This window comes from Rousettus aegyptiacus, unplaced genomic scaffold (assembly GCF_014176215.1).
Source record: "Rousettus aegyptiacus isolate mRouAeg1 unplaced genomic scaffold, mRouAeg1.p scaffold_m13_p_11, whole genome shotgun sequence".
NCBI classification, from domain to species: Eukaryota; Metazoa; Chordata; class Mammalia; order Chiroptera; family Pteropodidae; genus Rousettus; species Rousettus aegyptiacus.
The window spans coordinates 72,696,930-72,716,553 of record NW_023416286.1 but is presented as its reverse complement, the minus strand read 5'-3'; the positions used below and the strand labels follow the sequence as shown (position 1 = coordinate 72,716,553).

The window sequence follows — 19,624 nt, the reverse complement described above, 5'->3', positions numbered from 1 at the left end:
GCTTCCTGGCAGGATTCACTCACATCCCTGCAGCTGTGTTTGCATCTGGGATTTTTTTTTTTTTTTTTACAGTAGTTGCTTGGTCTGCATCAGCAAACCTATCAGAAAAGAAGATCTAACCAAGTAGGAGAAAGCATTTCTTAGGCACCTGACAGCATGACTGTGAAGAGAGTTAAAATTATCAGCTCACTGTGGCCTCTCAAACACTGCAATATTCAGAACAAAAGCTCACAGGCACGGTGTATTAAGAAATCTGTTGCAACAGGAGGCTTCATTTAATTAATCCAGTTAGTAAAAGAAACAAAGGCTATCTGTACTAGGATCAATAAGAAGAAATTAAAGTAAGCACAATCTGATCCATATAGCTGAATATCATGCAAGAGAATTGCTATATTGAAATTTTCTTACAGAATAAGCCAATGTATTTTGAAAGAATACACATTCTCTGTGATTCAAAGCCATCTGGGCTTATCACCTTAAATCATGGTCCCTTAACCCTTCCCATCCACCCTAATACCTATCATCAAACACCACAGCCCCATAATGAAAGATAATTTGTTATCAGAAAAGCAGGCACATTTACATTTATCTGGAGGAAGGAAAATGGGAAAGCACTGTAGAACCTGCTTACCCAGGAGTAAGCTTTTCATCCTTTTCTTCCTCTCCATCCACATTATTATCCCGACCCACCGTGACTTCACAAGCAGGAAGGTTTTAGCTGCCAGCACAGGAGAAACGCAGCAGCTCCAGCCGATGGGCTTCTAAGCACAGTGGAAGGCTTGATGAGTCCTTTACGGAACTGTTCACACTGTAGTTCCATGCCACTCCAAAATTATCTGCAAAAACAGGAGACTAGGATTATTTGAGGCAGATGACAAGAAGAACCTATGAATAACTAATTCTTCAGCAAAGAATTAAGGCAGATAAGAGCAAGAACGCATGTGATTAGAATGGAAAAATAGCATTTCTTTAAAGTCTTTGGGAGTTGATAATAACTTCAATTCATTAACTAACTTTGTTTTAAAAAGTCAGGATAGCAACCCATATTTGTCAAAGATCCTTTTGGAAAAAGTTGGTGCCGAGTACTAAGATGCAGACTCAATCATTAGAGAGTTTGCATGGCTTCAACGCAGCCCTTGTAGCAAGTGGATCTTACAGACCTAAAGGGCTTATATCAACCTACTAATAAACCTTTTGCATCAGCAGTCTGAAGACACAAGCTGAGATACCCATCATGATGCCAATTTTTCCTATATATTTCAAGTTTGGTATAAAGTAGAACTGTATTTTTTAAAAAATATTTAAGATCACTTCATTTCTCCTAAAAACAGAAACCTATCTTTTTTGTGCTAAAAGATTTTTTTTAAATAGCAGTATTGTTTTAAATTGATTTACAAGTAAAACTGTCTGATGTGAAAACACAGTATCGGGTAGTCGTCTTTACAAAGTTGTCTTAGGTCAACCCAATTTGCAGTGGAAGAAAAGAATAAATCCTCAAAACATCAGCAGCTCAAAATTAATTTCCCTCACCCTTCACCTCTGGGATTTTGTGAATAGATATTTAAAGTCACGTTGCATATATAATGTGTAGTGTGTCTCCAAAGATGGTGCCCCAATGTCATGCCTCTGATATTCACACCCTTTTGTAGTCTCTTCTCTTGGAATCTGGTCTCACTTTTGATTACCTAAATACAACAGAAGTGATGCTGAGGGATATCTGTGGCTGGGTTGTTAGAAAAAAGCCTGAGTCTTCTTGGGATGGAAGATGCCACTTTTCACATAAGAACCTCAACCACCCTAAGATCTATGCTTATAGGGAAGCCCAAGATAGCCACATGGAATGGCCACGTGGCCACCCAGCCAACCCGCAGGTGTCCCAGCCCAGGCACCACACGTGAGAGTGAAAATACCACTCTGGTGTCTTTCACCCCAATCAGGCTTCCAGATGCCTGCGGGCCTAGCCATAGCTAATTACAGCTACATGAGGGATCTCAAGCAAAGCCCCGCTCTGCCCAGTCAACCAACGGAACCCATAATAGTTTATTGTTAAAGCCACTAAATTGTGGTAGTGTTAGTAACATAGGCATAGATATGCGAATGACTTTATATGTAAAATAGCAGTAAGCAACCTATTTAGATAAATACATGTAAGTCGCCACAAGCAACACACTCCTGATCTAAAACAATGATTCCCAGTTCTCACTGTGGAACACCTGCAAATGGCCTCCAAAAATCTCAAGAATATTGTTAATGTTTAAAATAATCTTAAAATACAACTGACTCTATTGTTTAGTTTGGAAGAGATAAATATATAACACATAGCTCTTTATGAAGGGAATTAAATAAAAGGAAAATTTTAAATATCTAAGACAATTATACTTGTAAATCGATCTTTTACCTGAAAAGGTAGAGTCATCTATTATAAGTTATTCCTGCACTGAAGAAGTCCAGAAATAAGCAACTCTCCACTGTGATTTCTAGAGCCTCAAGGCTTTAAATTGTGGGCTGCATGTCACATGCCACCTGTCACCTGGGAGCTGAATCAGAATCTGCATTATAACAAGATAGCCAGGTGATTCATATACCCATTAAAATTAGCGACACATTGGTATAGATCAGTGGTTCCCAAACTTGTCTGCATTATGACAAGCATCTAGGGATCTTAAAAGTTCCAAACTCCAGGTCATAGGGACATAGGTCTTGATGGTGTTGAAACCCTGTGATCCCAGGTGTAGCCAAGTCTTGGAACCACTTGGTCACTTGTCGGGAGCCATTTTCAGAAGCCATTATGAGGCACTGAAGAAGTCACGTAGCTAAAAGCCATGGTATGGCTGATGAGTTTAATACAATGGTCACCTTGGTAAGCCTCATAAAGTCACCTTTTAAGGTAATGGAATGTTATACTACCATGGAAACAAGACCATGTAGGATCTTATGTAATTGACAAGCATTGTTTTAGATATGTACAGTGTGCTTTGCTATGGTAACGTGGTGATTGATTATGGTATTCAAAAATCACATAAAAAGGCTATGCTAAATAAACTCGGGGCTGCAGTTCTGACTGTATGCCCTCCCGGAAAGATCTTTTCTGTCTTCTCTTTTTTCCCTTAGGCTTCACCCCCGTCTTTCAGGTACTGATCAACTTTAGCTGGCTGGCTCCGGCAGTCACTCTAGACAGAACGCTGGTCCTCAAACTTGGCTGCACAGCAGGATCACCGGGAGCATCAAAGAATACTAATGTCTGTTTCCACCCCCAAAGAATCTTATGTGACTGGTCTCAGAGGGACACAAGCCCCGGGAATTTTGAAAACTCCCCGAGTGATTTTCACATCCAGCAAAGTTTGAGAACTGCAAACCCAGAGCCTGACCCAGAAAGTTCAAAATGGCAGCTGAGCCCACACTGCCCTGTTGGGAACAGAGTCTTGAAGTCAGTGAACATTGATTAAAATGAACAGTTGGCCTCACAGTTTCGGCTAACTCACCAGGTATAATGACAGCATCAAGCTTGCTGAGGTGCAGGTCTGCCAAATCGCGTGTGTCCCCACAGACTCTCTTGGCACTTTCCTCCCGCACATTTCTCCTCTCTTCTATTGGGCCCCCTTTCAAGTGATTAACCATGTGCATCTGCTCGGCATTAGGAGCAAATATCTTCACCTTTAAAAATAGAAACAAAAACAAACGATGCCATTCCCTCTATGAAAACAGTCATGCAAATCAATCTCAGAGTCTAAACCACAAAAGGAAAGTCAAAAAAACACTAAGTAATTCTGTTTGTCTCCAGGGCCAACACCTACAACAAATATTAAAGCTCAATTTCAAGGAAAAAATCAAATTCTGTTTGTCTCCAGGGCCAACACCTACAACAAATATTAAAGCTCAATTTCAAGGAAAAAAATACAGCTATAAATTAGCTTCCAGAAAGAAAGCAGAACAGAAAGAGATTGGTTTCCAAATATATATACGTATACACTTTTTAAAGAGATGGAAGAGGGAGAGGATCTGGCTGAAAAGACATGGGGAAATTGATGAAATCTGCCCTGGAACCTTTCTAAAGCAGTGATTCTCAACCCTGGCTACAGATTAGAAGACCCTGAGTTGTTTGAGGCCCAAATGGACTAGTAAAATACAAATCTCTAGTAACAAAGCATAAGCCTAGGCATCAGTGTCTTAAAATCTTTCTAGATGACTCTATCATTTTTCAGGGTTGGCAACCACTGATCTAAATCAAATGGGAGACAAACTCGCACTCTCAGGGCTCTGAGTTAAAGTCCCAGGGGCTTTAACCCAATAACCCCAAACATGCCATTCAGAAACTCTCACTTCCTCCACTTCTACACATCAAGCTCCACCAAACTCTCGGTAAACACCCCAAGTCTGCCATCAGAAATATTTGGGGGGGGTGGGGATCGCTTGGGTTCCTCTGCTCCCAAACCTTGGATCCTGGAGGGTCACTGATCCGGGGAGACTTGAGGATTTGGAGGCAAGGAAAGAAACTCGGGGTAGGCACCTGTATACTTGGGGGACTTTGAGTCATACCTTTTTTACTGTCTTCTTCTCCATGCTCAAAGTCACAGGTCCATTTCATTGGAAGTGGGCAGGGCTGATCTGAGTTGAACATTCCTTGACTCTCTGAGAGAGCATCATTAGTTCACAGACTCAAACTCCTGTTAATACACTGTATTTGATTAAAATATATATTAAGATTCTAAACATTCTCTTCTCCATATTTTTTTGATTTTACAAAACTGAGTCAAATATCTCTTTTCTGTGATATACGTGAAAGAGATTCTAAGCACACATATATGCCATTATCAGTGAAAAGACAGAACATTCCGAAGGGCGAGAAAGACAGATGTTAAGAAACATGGACTGGTTTCTAAACCAGTAATTCAGGTAACAAATTGGCCTGAAGTTGCTTCTTGGAATTAATGGGAGCCACTTGCACAAGGTGACAGTGAAAGTGAAATACACTTTTGACACTTGCAACTTCCTTGGGACCCTCCACTGCAATCAAGAGTAAGTATGTCCCTCTACTTCCAAGGGTCTTCACTCAAGGACAGAAATCTGGACTCATTAAACAATAACCAAAAGCAGATAGGACATTGTCCCTCACCTACAGTAAGTATTTGTTGGACAAATGAAGGAATAATGGCCACATTAATTTCAAAACCCCTCAAGATAAACAGGTGTCAGGTTTAAACAGTTTCCTAAGTTTTAGAGACAAGAGACCTGGCTTCTAAGTTCCAACCCACTAATCACGTATCAGTTCTCCTGGCGACCAATCCTCCATCCCATGGTGCCTTCCAAAACTCACCTCATTAACACAAGGAGAGACACCTTTAAAGCGCTCATCACTTAGGAAATTTCATAAATCTTAAGAGCTCTGTACCAGAAACAAGAGGAAGACCAAATATATACTTATCAGTTTGGGATGATGAAAAACTGGAAATGGACAGTAGTATAGTTGGTTGTATACCATTGTGAATGTACCTAATGCCCTGAATTGTACACTTAAAAATTGTTAAGATGGTAAAAATTTATGTATATTTTTATTACAAAACAGACAAACAAAACCACTATTGACCAAGGGTGTCTCAGGCTGCTGCAGGTGAAGAGTGGGTCTCCTCTGGCTTCAGCCCCTTCACATTTGAGTGGCAGGCATCCCTAGCTAGCCTGGTTTTTGTCTAAAGCGCAATTCAGTAGCTGAACCATGCGGAGGAGTGGCGAATATTGGATATAGTTTAAAATTAGAAGTAAACCACAGGAAAGTAGAAAATTCCTCAGAAGTGTCTGTCCCCGGAATCTGACAAGCTACATAAGGAAGAGGGTGTGCCCCTCTTCTTTCCCCGACGAAGGCCCTAGGCTGTCCTGATCTATCCTCGCTGCCTCAAATGCACGCAGAAGCTTCGTGCGCTTGGCTGTCATTGAAGACGCCCCACCGGCCAGGGAGGGGGCAGCTGACAGCAGGGCTTCGCTGCAGGATGCAGCAGCCGCGGACTGCACCCGCGCGCCCCCTCGCGGCACATAGGCTCTGGTGCACAGGCTCTGGCGCACAGCCCGGCGGGTGAACCCAAGGCGTGGGTGTTGGCTAGGAATCGCGGTGGGGTGGGACAGACCACGAGCCTGCTGAAACTGCAAATCCCAGAGTTGCGGAGGCCGCAGCTGTTCTGTCCTTAGTGTTGGGAAGGAAGAGAGAGCCTGCCAGGGAGCCATAAACCGTATTTTAATACCCAGCAACTTCCATTTGAAAATGATCCTTAAATGATAGAGCAAGGAAAGAAATATGGATTCTATCCTTAGCTGGATTAAAGTTAAACTTCCATGCAAGTTATTTCAAAAGAGAATATTAATATTTATAAACAATTTTTAAATTAAAAAAAAAATTAATTCTGTGCAATAGATTTTCAAACTACTCAGCTCCAAAGCTGCAAGTCGAAATGGTGTTTGAAACTGAATGAGAAACAGCATTGCATTTTCATCTGCATTAAAGCTGAAGGACAAATAATTTCAGGACACAATACTAAGAGGCTGAGGTCCAGATGCACGTGGGCTGTCATTAATATCAGTGAAATGAGGCAGTTGTGGCTAGGATGCAACTGCTCCTCATATTTTGTATTTCACAAATGTATCAAGTTTTCAGAAAGTCCAAAGCTCCTTAGATGTAACCTAGTTTTCTTAAATGATCACAGGAAAGAAATAGCAAAGAATGTGGTTACATTGTTTAGCTAGGATGCTCCCTGAGTTATGTACAACTATGTATATTTCCCAGATATTGAAAGAAATGTAGTTTTTTATTATTAAAAGGTGATGAAATCAGCAATCTCCTCAATCAATTACATCTCTACTCCTCCTACTGGATCTTTAAATTATTAGTCCCATCTTCCTCCAACAGAAATTCACTAAGCTCATTTTATATGCTAGGTGCTAAATAAAGCACTGCCTCTACTTTCAACAAGAAATCTAACAGTTTTAGCCTGAAGGTTGGATGCTTGTGACAGATAAGCCCTGGATGGAAGACTGCCATACCCTGAGGTGGATTCCAGCCTTTGACCCAGTAGGATGTTTGCTTAGCTGTTGGGGATGTCCATATTTAGAAAGAGGAAGTAAACACAGTTATCAGCATCAGGCAGGGGAAAGATCAGCTGCTTGTGAATACACACACATCCACCCGCCTCTGAGGAGAGGGAGGGAGAACGGGACTAAGGGGGTGGGGAGGCAGAGGAGGAGAAAGAAGAGGAGAGTAATAGTGAATTTGAGAAGCAGGATAACCAAATGGTTAGGAGCAGGTTCTGGGTCAACTCTTGGGGATCTACCTTGTATGATATTGGGAAAGTTACTCAATATCTCTATGCCTATATTTCCTCAATCTGGAAGTAGGAAATAGCACCTTTTTTCTTTGGATTGTTGAGAAGGTTAAATAAAGTAAATATCAGCTGTGTCAAAACCTAGAGACTAGTGAATTTCCTCTTACTGAATGGTAGGCACTGCTTCATTTTGCTTGATATACATGAAGAAAAGAGAAGTTTTCATTCCTAAGCTGGTTTTCTTGAGAATATTAATAAACTGTTTACAATGGAAGTAAAAAAATATTCACTAAATACATACAAGATTGTAAAGACTTGTTTAATAGATTTAATGTAATAAGTAAAAGAGTATAAACCCAAAATTACTTGATTTAGGATTAGGGTGAGATGTAAATTATAACTCCATCCATAGTTGGTTGTTTGTTTTAAAGTACCACATATTTATAGTTTTATTAAGCAATGCCACCACAATACATTTAATTAAAAAATACAAAAACATAATAAAGTTATCACATATTAAGTAGATATCCCCTCTAATTCCTCCAAGTGAGTTTTTAACTTTTTAAAATTTACACTTATTCTTTTAAATTATCTTTGACCTAAAATAAATTATGTTGTAGGTAATTGAAACTGCCAACAAAATTTGAAAATAGGATCTATCATTAGTTGATGTATTTAGGGAGAGGGAGAATGTTAATGTTTTAATTAACATGAAAATATTGTTAACCTCTTGCATGAAAATTAGTGCACAACATTAGTGTGTCCAGAGCTGGGGCTCTTAACCTTTCTTTGTGTTACATGGACCTCTTTGGCAGTGTGGCGAAACCTCTTCTTAGGCTAAGGTTTTTAAAGCCTAAAATAGTAATTAAAAACCATCATATTATGAGTGAATAAGTGAAAATTAGCTTAGACTGTAAAAATCTGCCTTGTCATTCATAAACATGGAATAAAAGGCAGATACAAACCAGTTGCAAAATTAACAGAAAACCATATTTCTCCCAAAACACAGTAACACAATAGTTGTAAAGTGTCATAACAACCTCCTGCTTTCTCTACTTCTCTCCCTTCCTCTCTCTCCTTCACTCCTTCTCTCCCTGCCTCTCTCTTACCCTCTCTCCCAGTCAGTTTGTGTTCAATCCTGTAAACATCCTGCTTTCTGACTCACTTGGAAAATCTGTTTTCGAAAATTAAGGACTTAGATTTTGCCATTTGAAATTATAAAGAATGAAATTAGTAAGAATGAAATATCCCACTTTTGCCCAGAGAATCTCAGTTACCTGACAGAGGCAGCCTCAATTTACAACCTTTACGACCCAGGTGCAGAGCTTCAACGAAGGGGTTACAAGATACAAAACTCCACTTCTACTTTAACTTTGCAGCTCCCAAGGAAATAAGTCTCTGGGTCCCTTTTGTAGTTTAGATCACACGGTGACCTAGTGTGTTGACACGCAGCTTTGCTTTGCTTTGAGGCTACCAAAATACTGCTTAAATTTCACCCAAACTCCACCCCAACGCAGAATCCTATAACTGTCTTTACCTTTGGGGAGATGCTACACCGTCCCTATTGTGTGCAATCTCCCATGTTGCAATGGCTGATAAACCTGCTTTTATCAGACTACAGTATTGTTCCTCCTAGTGGTCTTAAGACTAACTGGGCAAGGGGGCTAAGGGACACCAATTGAATTCAAATCCAGTCTATTAATGGGCCTTCAAGGTTTCACAGCCATGGAGCAGCGAGAAGTAACCAGCACAATGGGGTATCAGACAACCGCAGTATGCAAGCATCTTTAGCCTGGGGTGCTGGGGTCATAGCCAAGAGGAACAGACGGCAGGACCAGAGCAGAGCATATGGGAGTGACTAAAACTGAGTTAGGGCTCATATGAGGTAATGCTTTCTCAGCATTAGAGCTGCAGACCCAAGAGAAATCCCCACCAAGGTCAACCTGAAGCTTTTGTAGCTCTAGGAAGTCCTGAGTATGGGAAGTTCCACTGTGTCCCTCTAGTGTATGATCCCATTATTTGTAAAAGCTATAACGTTGCTTTTAATTAGGTTTAGTTAAATGCTCAAATGCGAGACCACAAGGAATCCTGCCAGTGCCCTTCAAATCCCAGATTGCATTTCAGCTTACATGGCTATGATATGTTCCCCTCTCATCCGTGGAGCTTTGAAGAGGCCAGCGTAGCCTTGGTGATTTTGACCTGGGGTAGTATATGGAGGAGGGCTAGGACTGGAGCCACTTGAACGCTTAGATAAGTGAGAGTTAATATGTGGCCCTGCCCAGACTTCCACAGAACTCCCAACCTGGTGCAGTAAGTGGGCAAAGGTGTTGAGGGGTAAGAGACGGGGAGCACTACTTCGAAACAGCCCTTAGAAGGCCTGGCGGGCCTGGGGAAGCCACTGACGCTCCCACCCACGGTCATGGTGGACAACTCTGGCCTTTGCAGCCACCTCAGTTATTCCGATATACTTACAAATGTTACGGTGTTTCACTCGTGTTGTGGAAGCGAAGGCATTGTAAAGCACTGCTCCTACAGCTCAGCAGGCTGCTTGCTCTCTCGTAAATCAAGTGACTATTAGTGGCAACGGCTTTAACGTCTTATTTACAGACATGTCAACATCTGTGTATAACAGCATGGCAGGTCATAAAGCAGGGCAGTTGATCCCATTGTTTTCTCGAGGTGGGTGAAAGGTTGAAGAGAGGGTAATGTATATAGAACATTCTTCCCCACTGAATTGGTAGCGCCAAACAAGGAATAACATGGGGGAGGCGGGAAGTGCATAAAATAGAGCATAGAGAAGTAGCAGGGCCTGCATGTGTATTATTGCTAGTGTAGGTCGTTATCACTGGCATAGGTTTCATAAGGACAAGTCATTCCCCCATTGTCCGCCTCAGGGCACTCACCACTCCAAATAAGGATTCTCCCTCACTCAAATGTTTTCTGTCACCTAGTCTGGGCCCTGTAGGAAGAGGTAAGAAGAGTCTCCTGTTAGAGGAGCCCCCGACGCTGGATGTTTGTTGGTTTTCCCGACTGATGAGAGAAAGTCAGAAGATGATCCAAAGAACCGGTGATCTTTAAACTGAGACGTGAGGCCAGAAGACCGCGGCATCACGAACAGGTTAAGAGAAATACGAAGCCCCGAGGCCCCCTGAAGCGCTCTGGGGTACCGGACCCAAGAGACCTCTGGCTGGCAAAGCCGGGAAGCCGCCACTATGCAGGGCGCTGGGGAGGAGACGGGACAAGACCGCGCTGAGACCCGCCGCCTGGCTCCCCAACGCTCAGGGAGGCTTCCCGCGCCGAGGGGACCGAGTCTTCGGCCCGGACGCCGGGCAGAGGGCGGGCCCCGCCGGGTTCCAGGCGGCCCGCGGTCCGCCTGGCGCGGGCGGGGCAGCGGCTCCGCGCATGCTCCGCTCGGCCGCCCTCCGCCGTCGTCGGGCTCGGGAGGCGCGAGTGGCAGCGGGAGCCGTCGCATGGCGCGGGCGCGGAACACCAGCCCCGGGGCCGGGGAACAGCGAGGCGCGGGCGCGTCCCCGTGGCGCGCGCCTTGGCGATGTACCCTGGCGCTGCTGTGGCTGGCGGCAGCCACCGGCGTCTCCTCCCGGCGCCACTGGCCGGTTCCCTACAAGTGAGTGCGCGGGCGCGATGGGGCGCGCATGCGCGCGCACGGCCAGGCGCGTGGGGCGCGCGCGGGCGCCGGGGGCGGGGGCACGCGCGGGCGCCGGGGTGGGGCCGGGGTGGCCCCGGGGACCCGCGCGCCGGTCTTGTTTTTCCGGTCACGCGGCCCTGCGGAGTCAGCCCCTCGCGACACTGAGCAAATCGTAGAACGAAGTTAAGAGGTTGGGGGTGGCCGCCGCTTGTTGCGCGCCGCCCTGAGCGCTTTTCCTCCTTGGGACTCTTGAGCCAGTGACGAGGCGACTTAGGCTCATGGCTGGCCTGATTATGGAAGGAAAGGGGAGTAATGTTTTATCGCGTGACTTTTAGACTCTTCGAGTAGTGTAGGGAGGAGGCTTTTAATTTCACATTTAGGATGTCCTGAACTGTCATTAGCATACCCTCTGGTAGAATTTACAGAATGACGAACTCGCCTTGGTTCGCCGGGACTTCCCATTTGGGGCGCAAAAAGTCGCGTGTCCCTGTAATCTCTCCTGCTCCCTCGATCCCGGGGAAACCGGGAAGGTTGGTACCCTCATTTGTCCACTCTTTATCCTGAAGGTAGGACAGTGGTCAGAATTTGGGTGCAGAGGCTGCAAACCTGTAAAGCTGATACTCACTTTTGACCTAGAAAAGTGTTTGCACCGCCTGACACTGTCACATGGCTAAACAGAAAACACGGTATCTGCGTCAGGCAAGGGAAAGGCCACCAGCTTTTGAAAAGGCACAGCTATTTTGGATGACAAAGTAGTGAGTTCAGAGGCAGGATAATCTAGCAGTGGGAGCGAGTTCTGGATTCCGACTACTGTGGATCACATCAGGCTCCACCGTGACTAGCTCTGTAATCTTAGGAAAGTAAGTTACTTGCATCTCTGTGCCCACATGCCCTGAGGCAGAAAATAGAAATAGTAATAGCACTTGTCGTAGGTGTGTTGGGAGGATTAAATGCCAGCTGTTGTCAAACCTGGATATTAGTGTATTCTGCTCATAGAATGGTTTGTACCCCTCGTTTTGCTTGATATACATGGAAAGAGAAGTTTGAGGTTGAAACTAGTTTTCTGGAAAGTGTTAATAAAATGTTCATAAGAAGTAAAAATTGAATATTCAATAAAACAAGGAAGAGATTGTAAATCCAAAACCACTTAAGAGCAAGTTATTCTTTAAGCTTCAAGAATTAAGTATATGCCTCCATCAAATCCCCTCAACTGAATAAAATAAAATTTATCTTTAAGTTCACACTTAAACTGTGCTTTTAAAAAAATTAATTTTTATGGTGATATTGGTTAACGAAATCCAATAAGTTTCCGCCGTACACCCTAACAGTAATGCATATTTATGTTTACGCTGTGTGTTCACCTCCCATAGTTAGATTTCTTTCAGTCACTACATATTTGACCCCCCCCCACCCCTGTAACCACTAAACCACTAGTTCGTTGTCCATATCCACTGTCTCTCTTTGTCCTGTTCATTTGTTGGTTTTAGGTTTATATTCCACATATAAGTGATACCATGTGATTTTCTACTTTTTCTGTCTGGCTTATTTCACTTAGCATGATTATCTCGAGGTCCATCCATGTTGTCGCAAATGACAGTATTTTATCTCTTCTTGTTGCTGAGTAATATTCCATCATATATATGTATCACAGCTCTTTAGCCAATCATCTATCATAGGACGCTTTGGTTGCTTCCATGTCCTGGTCACTGTGAATAATGCTGCTGTGAACATCGGTGTGCAAATATCTTTTCGTATATAGGTTCTCTCTTTTGTGCCCATAAGACTTTATATGTTTCTTTGGTTACCACTTACCACACAGTGCTTCATTGTTTAATGCCTTCCCAGCCCCCACCAAAAGCTTCTTGAGGAAAGGAACAGTAATATAATTTTTGTTTCCCTCCTTCCTATAGTATCCCACACATAGTAGATCCTCAGTAAATATTGGTTTAGGGAACATCGGCTAATTCTTAAAATAGAAAATATGTTCTACTTAACCATAATTACCTTTGGACAACAATTGTAGTGTATGGATTGTTTGGGAAGTTAAATATCATTTGAAAAATATTCCTTTATTCAGTAAATATTCATTTACTAAATAAGATCTGGAGCTGTAAACATTTTAAGATATGGTCTCTGTCTCCAAAATTCTCACAATGAGAGCAGGAAACAGGGAAGCATGCATTTATTAAAGTACTTTTAATGTATCATTGGCTACAATGACATCATTGGAATGTGTTCACAGAAAAACAACTAAAATGTATATTTATACACTATGGGCTAAGCTTTGACTTTTCTCAAACAATGTCATTGACAGTGAAATTAAAATCTGGATTCTAAAATGTGCCAGAAGAACCAAATTCCTATTAGAATCTAAGTTGATGATTTATTTTTCTTTATCAGACGCTTTTCCTTCCGTCCGTTGCCAGATCCTTATTGTCAAGCTAAATACACTTTCTGTCCAACTGGCTCGCCTATCCCAGTTATCAAGGCTGATGATGTTATTGAAGTCTTTCGATTACAAGCCCCAGTATGGGAATTTAAATATGGAGACCTCCTGGGACACTTGGTAAGGATGTGTCATGATAGTGTAACTTTAGTTAATTAAATGATGTCATTATTAAGTGGATTCGAAGGAATAATCACCAAATGGCTGATTTTTGCTCATTTGTTGGTTTTTCTCTTAATGTATTTAAAATGAGTAGTCAAAAATATATCAGGTTTTGTGATCCTGACGATAACAGATACTGTTGCTCTTATCCTTTTTAATATTTTAAATCCAAACCCAACTCCTGTAACCAGCTCCTGGAAAGTAAGAAGGGAGGATGCCCAAGAAAGGGGCAGGGCAGGCAGGAGACACTTAATTTCCAGGCCCTGTCATATGCACTTTTCCCAGGTTAGCTCACCATTTGAGTCTCTCCTCACCTGTGATGTACATAGACTTCCTTCCTGAGACTGAGGCATGGGGGTTTCTCATACTAATCTAAGCTATCAGGAGATTATGAATGTGTCCACATAGCATATGTCCTTCCTATCTGAGATGGGGTGCAGTGGCCAACACAAGAGCTGGTGAGGGCCTGGAAGTTGAGGGGCCTCAGAGTGGAAGCAAGAATAGCAACATGGAAGAAGGAACAGCTGAGCAGCTGTTCTACTTGATACGCAGTTGTGACACATCATGTTTTCTCCCACCTTGTTCTTGCAACAGTGGTTGTTTCACAAATACATTCATACATGTATGATCTTTACACAGAAAATTATGCATGATGCCATTGGATTCAGGAGTACTTTAACTGGCAAGAACTACACAATGGAGTGGTATGAGCTTTTCCAGCTTGGAAACTGCACATTTCCCCACCTTCGACCTGAAATGAATGCCCCTTTCTGGTGTAATCAAGGAGCTGCCTGCTTCTTTGAAGGAATTGATGATAGTCACTGGAAGGAAAATGGGACATTAGTTCATGTAGCAACCATATCAGGTGAGTTTCAAAAAAAAATATGGCAGTATTTGATCATCGCATAAATATCTAAATGATAGAAATTATTTTCATTGAGGCGTTTCAGTAATGTTCTACTTTATAAGGGTCACTTTATAAAATGTACTTCTGGAACCACTAACCGTTGACCCAAACTAATACTCATGCGCAACTTCACCTGTGAGTGATGAATAGTTCATCTCATTTATTCCCATGGTAAAAATGAAGGAAAAAATAAAGCATTCTGCACAATTTAATTGGACTTCTTAAATAATAGAGGTAAATCCATAAAATGCCTGACAAAAAAAATTGATTAAAGGGCCTGTTAACCGGTTCTGGAAAGAGGCTTTCAGTCATGACAAATTCAAATATTTTTATGTCGAGAAATAATGGCCGCCACTCATGTGGACTTGCTCAGGGCCTGGCGGTGTTCTGAGTGCTGTACATATATCCTGTCACTTATCATCACAACTACCACCTGAAATAGTTGCTATTACTTTTCCCATTTTACATATGGGTAAACCGAGGCACAAAGAGGTAAAAGTTCCACAACTAGGGAACTTGGCAGTAAATAGACCATTTTTTAAACCACTTTGCTGACTTGCCACCTCAAATATATGATCTTATGCATTTGAGGCCTCTTCAAAACTTAAATATTTTATCTCTGAGGTTTTCTATTCTTTTGGATGTGTTTGAAAGTTGCTGAAACAGTTGGAATTTTGCTGCATGTGTTGCATTTAGTTACTGATAAAGGAGTTCAGCAGAACTTTTATCAGAAACTGGTTATGTGACTTGGTTTTATGACTTCGGTCATATTTTATCTCACTGACTCATTGCCTTGTGTGTAGGATGGGGATGAGGCTTTTATAGGTAGGGAGCTTGGCCATATCATTTACAGAGCTCTACACTGTAAACCATTGTTCTCCAAAAAATGGAAATGTCATGGAAGCACTGTTGTAAGAATTATTACTGAACCACAGGACTTGAAGAAATTATCATGCTTTCCACTTGTATAGCTCTTCACAAAGCATTTTGGAGTATGTTTAGGGGGAAGGCTAGGATACTCTTCATTTTACATAAAAAGAAATGAGGTTCAGCCAGGTAGCATGACTTACCTGTCTCTCAATGTCACAGAGCTGGATATAGAACCAGGAATATAATTGGTATCTCTTCAATGTAATCTGGGGCTCTTTTAACTATATATTGTGCTGTTTCCTAATCTTTAACTATATATTATGTTTTCTTCTAATTGATGTGCCCCAAACCATTCCAGCAATACGAAAGTCCCTTTCTTTTAACAATGCTTGGTATAATAGCTATGCTTTCTTTCATTCTAGGCCAGCACTGTTTTTTTTTGAGATGAAGAACACTAAGGACAGTATCCCAGTTTTAACAAAACAAGTCATATTATTCCACAATTTTAATTCCATAAAATCAATAAAGGCAGCCATTCTATTCATGTTATAGGACATGAAGTGTTGCATTTATGGACTCAAGTTGGAGTAGCCTAAAAGTTTCACGCACAGTGACAAAACAAAACTTTGGGGCCGAGCCCTTTTAGGCATTGTAAATGCCCAGATGAAGTTGTAACCATGCAAAGGACAGTGTTTTGTTAAAATTTAGAGAGATTCCTCTGCTATGGTCCAGGGTGGTAGGAGAGAATGTTAGCTGTCCAGGAGTCTGTATAGTCCATGTACTTGGCCAAAACACACTTCCCATTTTAGTGGATTCATTGGAAGAACTTGTGTGGTGGGCAGGAAAGTTGTAAGCAGACTCCCAACAGCTGCAAGTACAGGGAGAAGAGGAAAACACCAAATATTCAAGGTGGATGCAGTGCAGTGCTTCCTCTTCTCACATTAGTAGCCCGGCCTTCCAGAGCAGCCGTTCCTTGGGCAGCCGTGCGTACTGTGTGTATACCATGCTTTCCAACAGAGAAGCTCTGCATCTCGCCCTCAGTTCTTCTCATCTTCTTTGTCCCGTTCACTCTTTCCTCTTCCCGTTTTTCCTTGCTCTCCTTTTCTCTTTTGCTTCTGAATCCAAGATTCATTGAGTAGGGTAGAGAAAGAGGGCTTCTACATGTGCACAATTTTGCTTTTGACTGACTTAAATGATTATAGAATTCATATATTAAGACTTCTCTAGCACATCTAATATTTACAATTCAGCAATACCTTGTGCCTTGAAAAGTGGAATAAAAGTTGGCTGAGCTTAGATTCCTATTGCAAGATGCAGGTTTGGAAATTCGAAAACTATTTTTTATTCGTGTACATTCATAGCCTTAATCTGGCTAAAACATTTTTCTTAAAACTAATATCATTAGCTTTGATGTTTATGTCTTTTTTTTTTTTTTAACTAGGAAACACGTTTAACGAAATGGCAAAGTGGGTAAAACAGGACAATGAAACAGGGATTTATTATGAGACATGGACCGTCCAAGCCAGCCCAGAAAAAGGGGCGGAGACATGGTTTGAATCCTACGACTGTTCCAAATTTGTATTAAGGACATATAAGAAGTTGGCTGAACTTGGAGCAGAATTCAAGAAGATAGAAACAAACTACACAAGAATATTTCTTTACAGTGGAGAACCTACTTATTTGGGAAATGAAACATCTGTTTTTGGGCCGGCAGGAAACAAGACTCTTGCTTTAGCCATAAAAAGATTTTATTATCCCTTCAAACCACACTTGTCAACTAAAGAACTTCTGTTGAGTCTCTTGCAGATTTTTGATGCAATGATTATACACAGACAGTTCTATTTGTTTTATAATTTTGAATATTGGTTTTTACCTATGAAATTCCCTTTTATTAAAATAACATATGAAGAAATCCCTTTACCTAAAAGAAACAAAACACTATCTGGTTTATAAAACCTTCATTTTTTTGCTTTTTTCCCCCCTCTTACCACCAGCACATCGTTTTTTTAAGGGAGTGCTTTTACATTTGTTTCTTAAGCCTTTCCTTTTCGGGGCTGAAAGGTAAAATGCACACGGATGGAATTGCTACATATTATCTCAGGAATTTTTTTGGAAAGAAGCTGAAACTCTTACAGTGTTGACCAAAGTGAGCATGTCACATGATCTTTATTTCAATCTTCAAGCCTTCGTCAATATGGATAATTAGTTTTACCAGATATATAAGCTTTTTGGACCCAACTTTTTAAAATTGTGGATACGCTGTGCCAAGATTTAAAAATTACCCTCAGTAACATTTCCATGGTGGGAGCCACTTTTCTCTGGTATGGTAGTTATGCTTTTTCATTTAGGTCCTTTTTGAGAGTTTAGACTTTACAGTTCTTGCAACTTTTAAAATAACTATTAATTTGATTTTGTTCCATTCACTTAACCTTAAAGACTGCTTTGGACCCCATAGCCAGAGTAGTTGTGCTTCCAGATGTAATAAATACAGTGATAAAGAACACAAGTTTTTGGCTAGCATTTTATAACCAACCAGTAACTGGCATTGAGTGATTAAGCATCTTAACATCTCTGAACCTTAGTTTCCTTATCTCTGAAGTGATTCATTTGTCAGGATTGTTAACGATTGAAGCCATGTATGTTTGGCATAGTAAGGTCACAATAAACGGTAGCTATAATGATTAATCAAAGAACATCTCTGATCTTGCCTAGTGAAGTTTACGTGCCAGCCTTTCCTGGGTTTTATAATAACAACCTCAACTTTGAGCTGGCAGCACAGTGTTTTTACAGTTCTTCAAATATGTGGGGCATGGAAGTATCTGACTGGAGACTTGTCGGGGTGCAGAGGGACCCACTGATTCCTTCACTGCTTCTTGTAGTCCTCCCTACACCCACTAAAGCTGCCAGCTCAGTGAAAGAGGGTAAACTACCCAGAAGGAGGACAGGATTTTGTCAGAGATCTCCAAGTAGCTGTGCTTTCATTAGGACCATCAAACAAGGTTCAAGTTCCTTTTAAGAGTTTGATAATCGACTGAACTCTTGAATACATTGTCTATGCATGAAAAACAAACAAAATACCAGTAGGATGACTAAGCAGAAACCAGAGAGAAGAAAACCTGTTTAATATTTAATGTACCAATTATATTAGTTTCTACTAACATTTGAGTGCTCCCTGAGAGGTTAGTACATGATCATTGAATTCTCATAAAAAGTCTAAGCATAGGTATTATTTACCTGATCTAAATGAGTAAATTGGGGCTTAGAAAGTTACCTTTCCACACCCAGCTAGTGGTAATGAAGCCACAATTGAACAAGGATCTACTGACCGGATGGGATGCACTCTCAGGGAATTTTTTTAGTGCCACTCAGTGCGGTCTTCAGACCAGTGCCTGCACTGTATGTTACTAACACGTTACTGGTCTGTAGGAGATGACAGGAAGCGTCTAGAAACTTTTAAAGCAACTTAGAATAATTTTCTGTTGAATCTACTAAAAAAAATTGGGGCTTGTATTTTGTATGTCTTTTTAAAATTCATTTGTGTAGGAATTCATTTATTGTCTTTTGAAAAAATATGGGCACTACTACAGTCTGAAAATAAAAACCTAGCCCTTTATTACAGATAGCTTGGGAAACTGCACTATTAGTGCCTACTAGAGAGGTTGTTTTGCTGAAGTAAATAGGGAGAACTTGGATCTTTGCATTGTCAGCATCTAGGGGCTAAAGTCAGGCAATGCCAACTTCTACAGGATTAGGAAAATTGCTCTGGAAAAACAATATTTTGGATTTACAGAACTGCATTAGGGTAACAAGCAAAAACTTGTGCCAAGTTTATGTTAACTGTGACTCACAGAACTTGGTTCCAAAGCAAAGGCAAATGAGGACATCTGTATATAGAACTTGAATTTTAAAGCAAGATTCTAAATAGTTGACGTTAAAAAAAGCATTTAAGATTTTTCACTGATCCTAAGAATGTTATTGAAGAAATCCTGCGAAAGTAACATGTAGACTCAGGTGACTATAACACCAAGAGCACAGTGTTCATGTGAGTACTCTTAAGAACTTATTAAACTTGTCAGCTGTACTTAGATGATTCAAGAATATGCTTTCAAAATGGGAGCTGGGAAACCAAAACATGGCCAGGCAATTTTGTGGACCTTTGGAATTACTGTGTAACTTAAATGTGATTTCTATTTTTCTGTTAAGTTGTAAATGTATAAAATTACCTCTAAGAGAAACCATTTTATTGAAGTTTGAAATATATTAGGGCTTTACGATAAATATATCCTCAT

At 41.3% G+C, this 19,624-nt stretch overlaps 2 protein-coding genes across 2 annotated transcripts in view; one reads left to right on the top strand and one right to left on the bottom strand.

The window, feature by feature from the left end:
* Nucleotides 1–4,656, bottom strand: part of LOC107513079 (glutamine amidotransferase-like class 1 domain-containing protein 3A, mitochondrial) — a 49,848-nt gene extending 45,192 nt beyond the window's left edge. The window contains exons 1-3 of the mRNA XM_016149349.2: nucleotides 4,537–4,656; nucleotides 3,483–3,654; nucleotides 632–836 (exon numbers count right to left, since the gene is read on the bottom strand). Coding sequence (XP_016004835.2) covers nucleotides 715–836; nucleotides 3,483–3,654; nucleotides 4,537–4,560 — 318 coding nt within the window. The 5' untranslated portion in view covers nucleotides 4,561–4,656 and the 3' untranslated portion in view covers nucleotides 632–714. The remainder of the gene's footprint in view (nucleotides 1–631; nucleotides 837–3,482; nucleotides 3,655–4,536) is intronic.
* A 6,074-nt stretch (nucleotides 4,657–10,730) lies between these two features.
* On the top strand, nucleotides 10,731–19,570 carry CLN5 (CLN5 intracellular trafficking protein). The gene is made up of 4 exons (XM_016149346.2): nucleotides 10,731–10,929; nucleotides 13,351–13,516; nucleotides 14,198–14,423; nucleotides 16,777–19,570. The coding sequence occupies exons 1-4, from the start codon at nucleotides 10,775–10,777 to the stop codon at nucleotides 17,286–17,288; spliced, it is 1,059 nt and encodes a 352-aa protein (XP_016004832.2). The 5' UTR covers nucleotides 10,731–10,774; the 3' UTR covers nucleotides 17,289–19,570.
* Nucleotides 19,571–19,624: the final 54 nt, after the last annotated feature.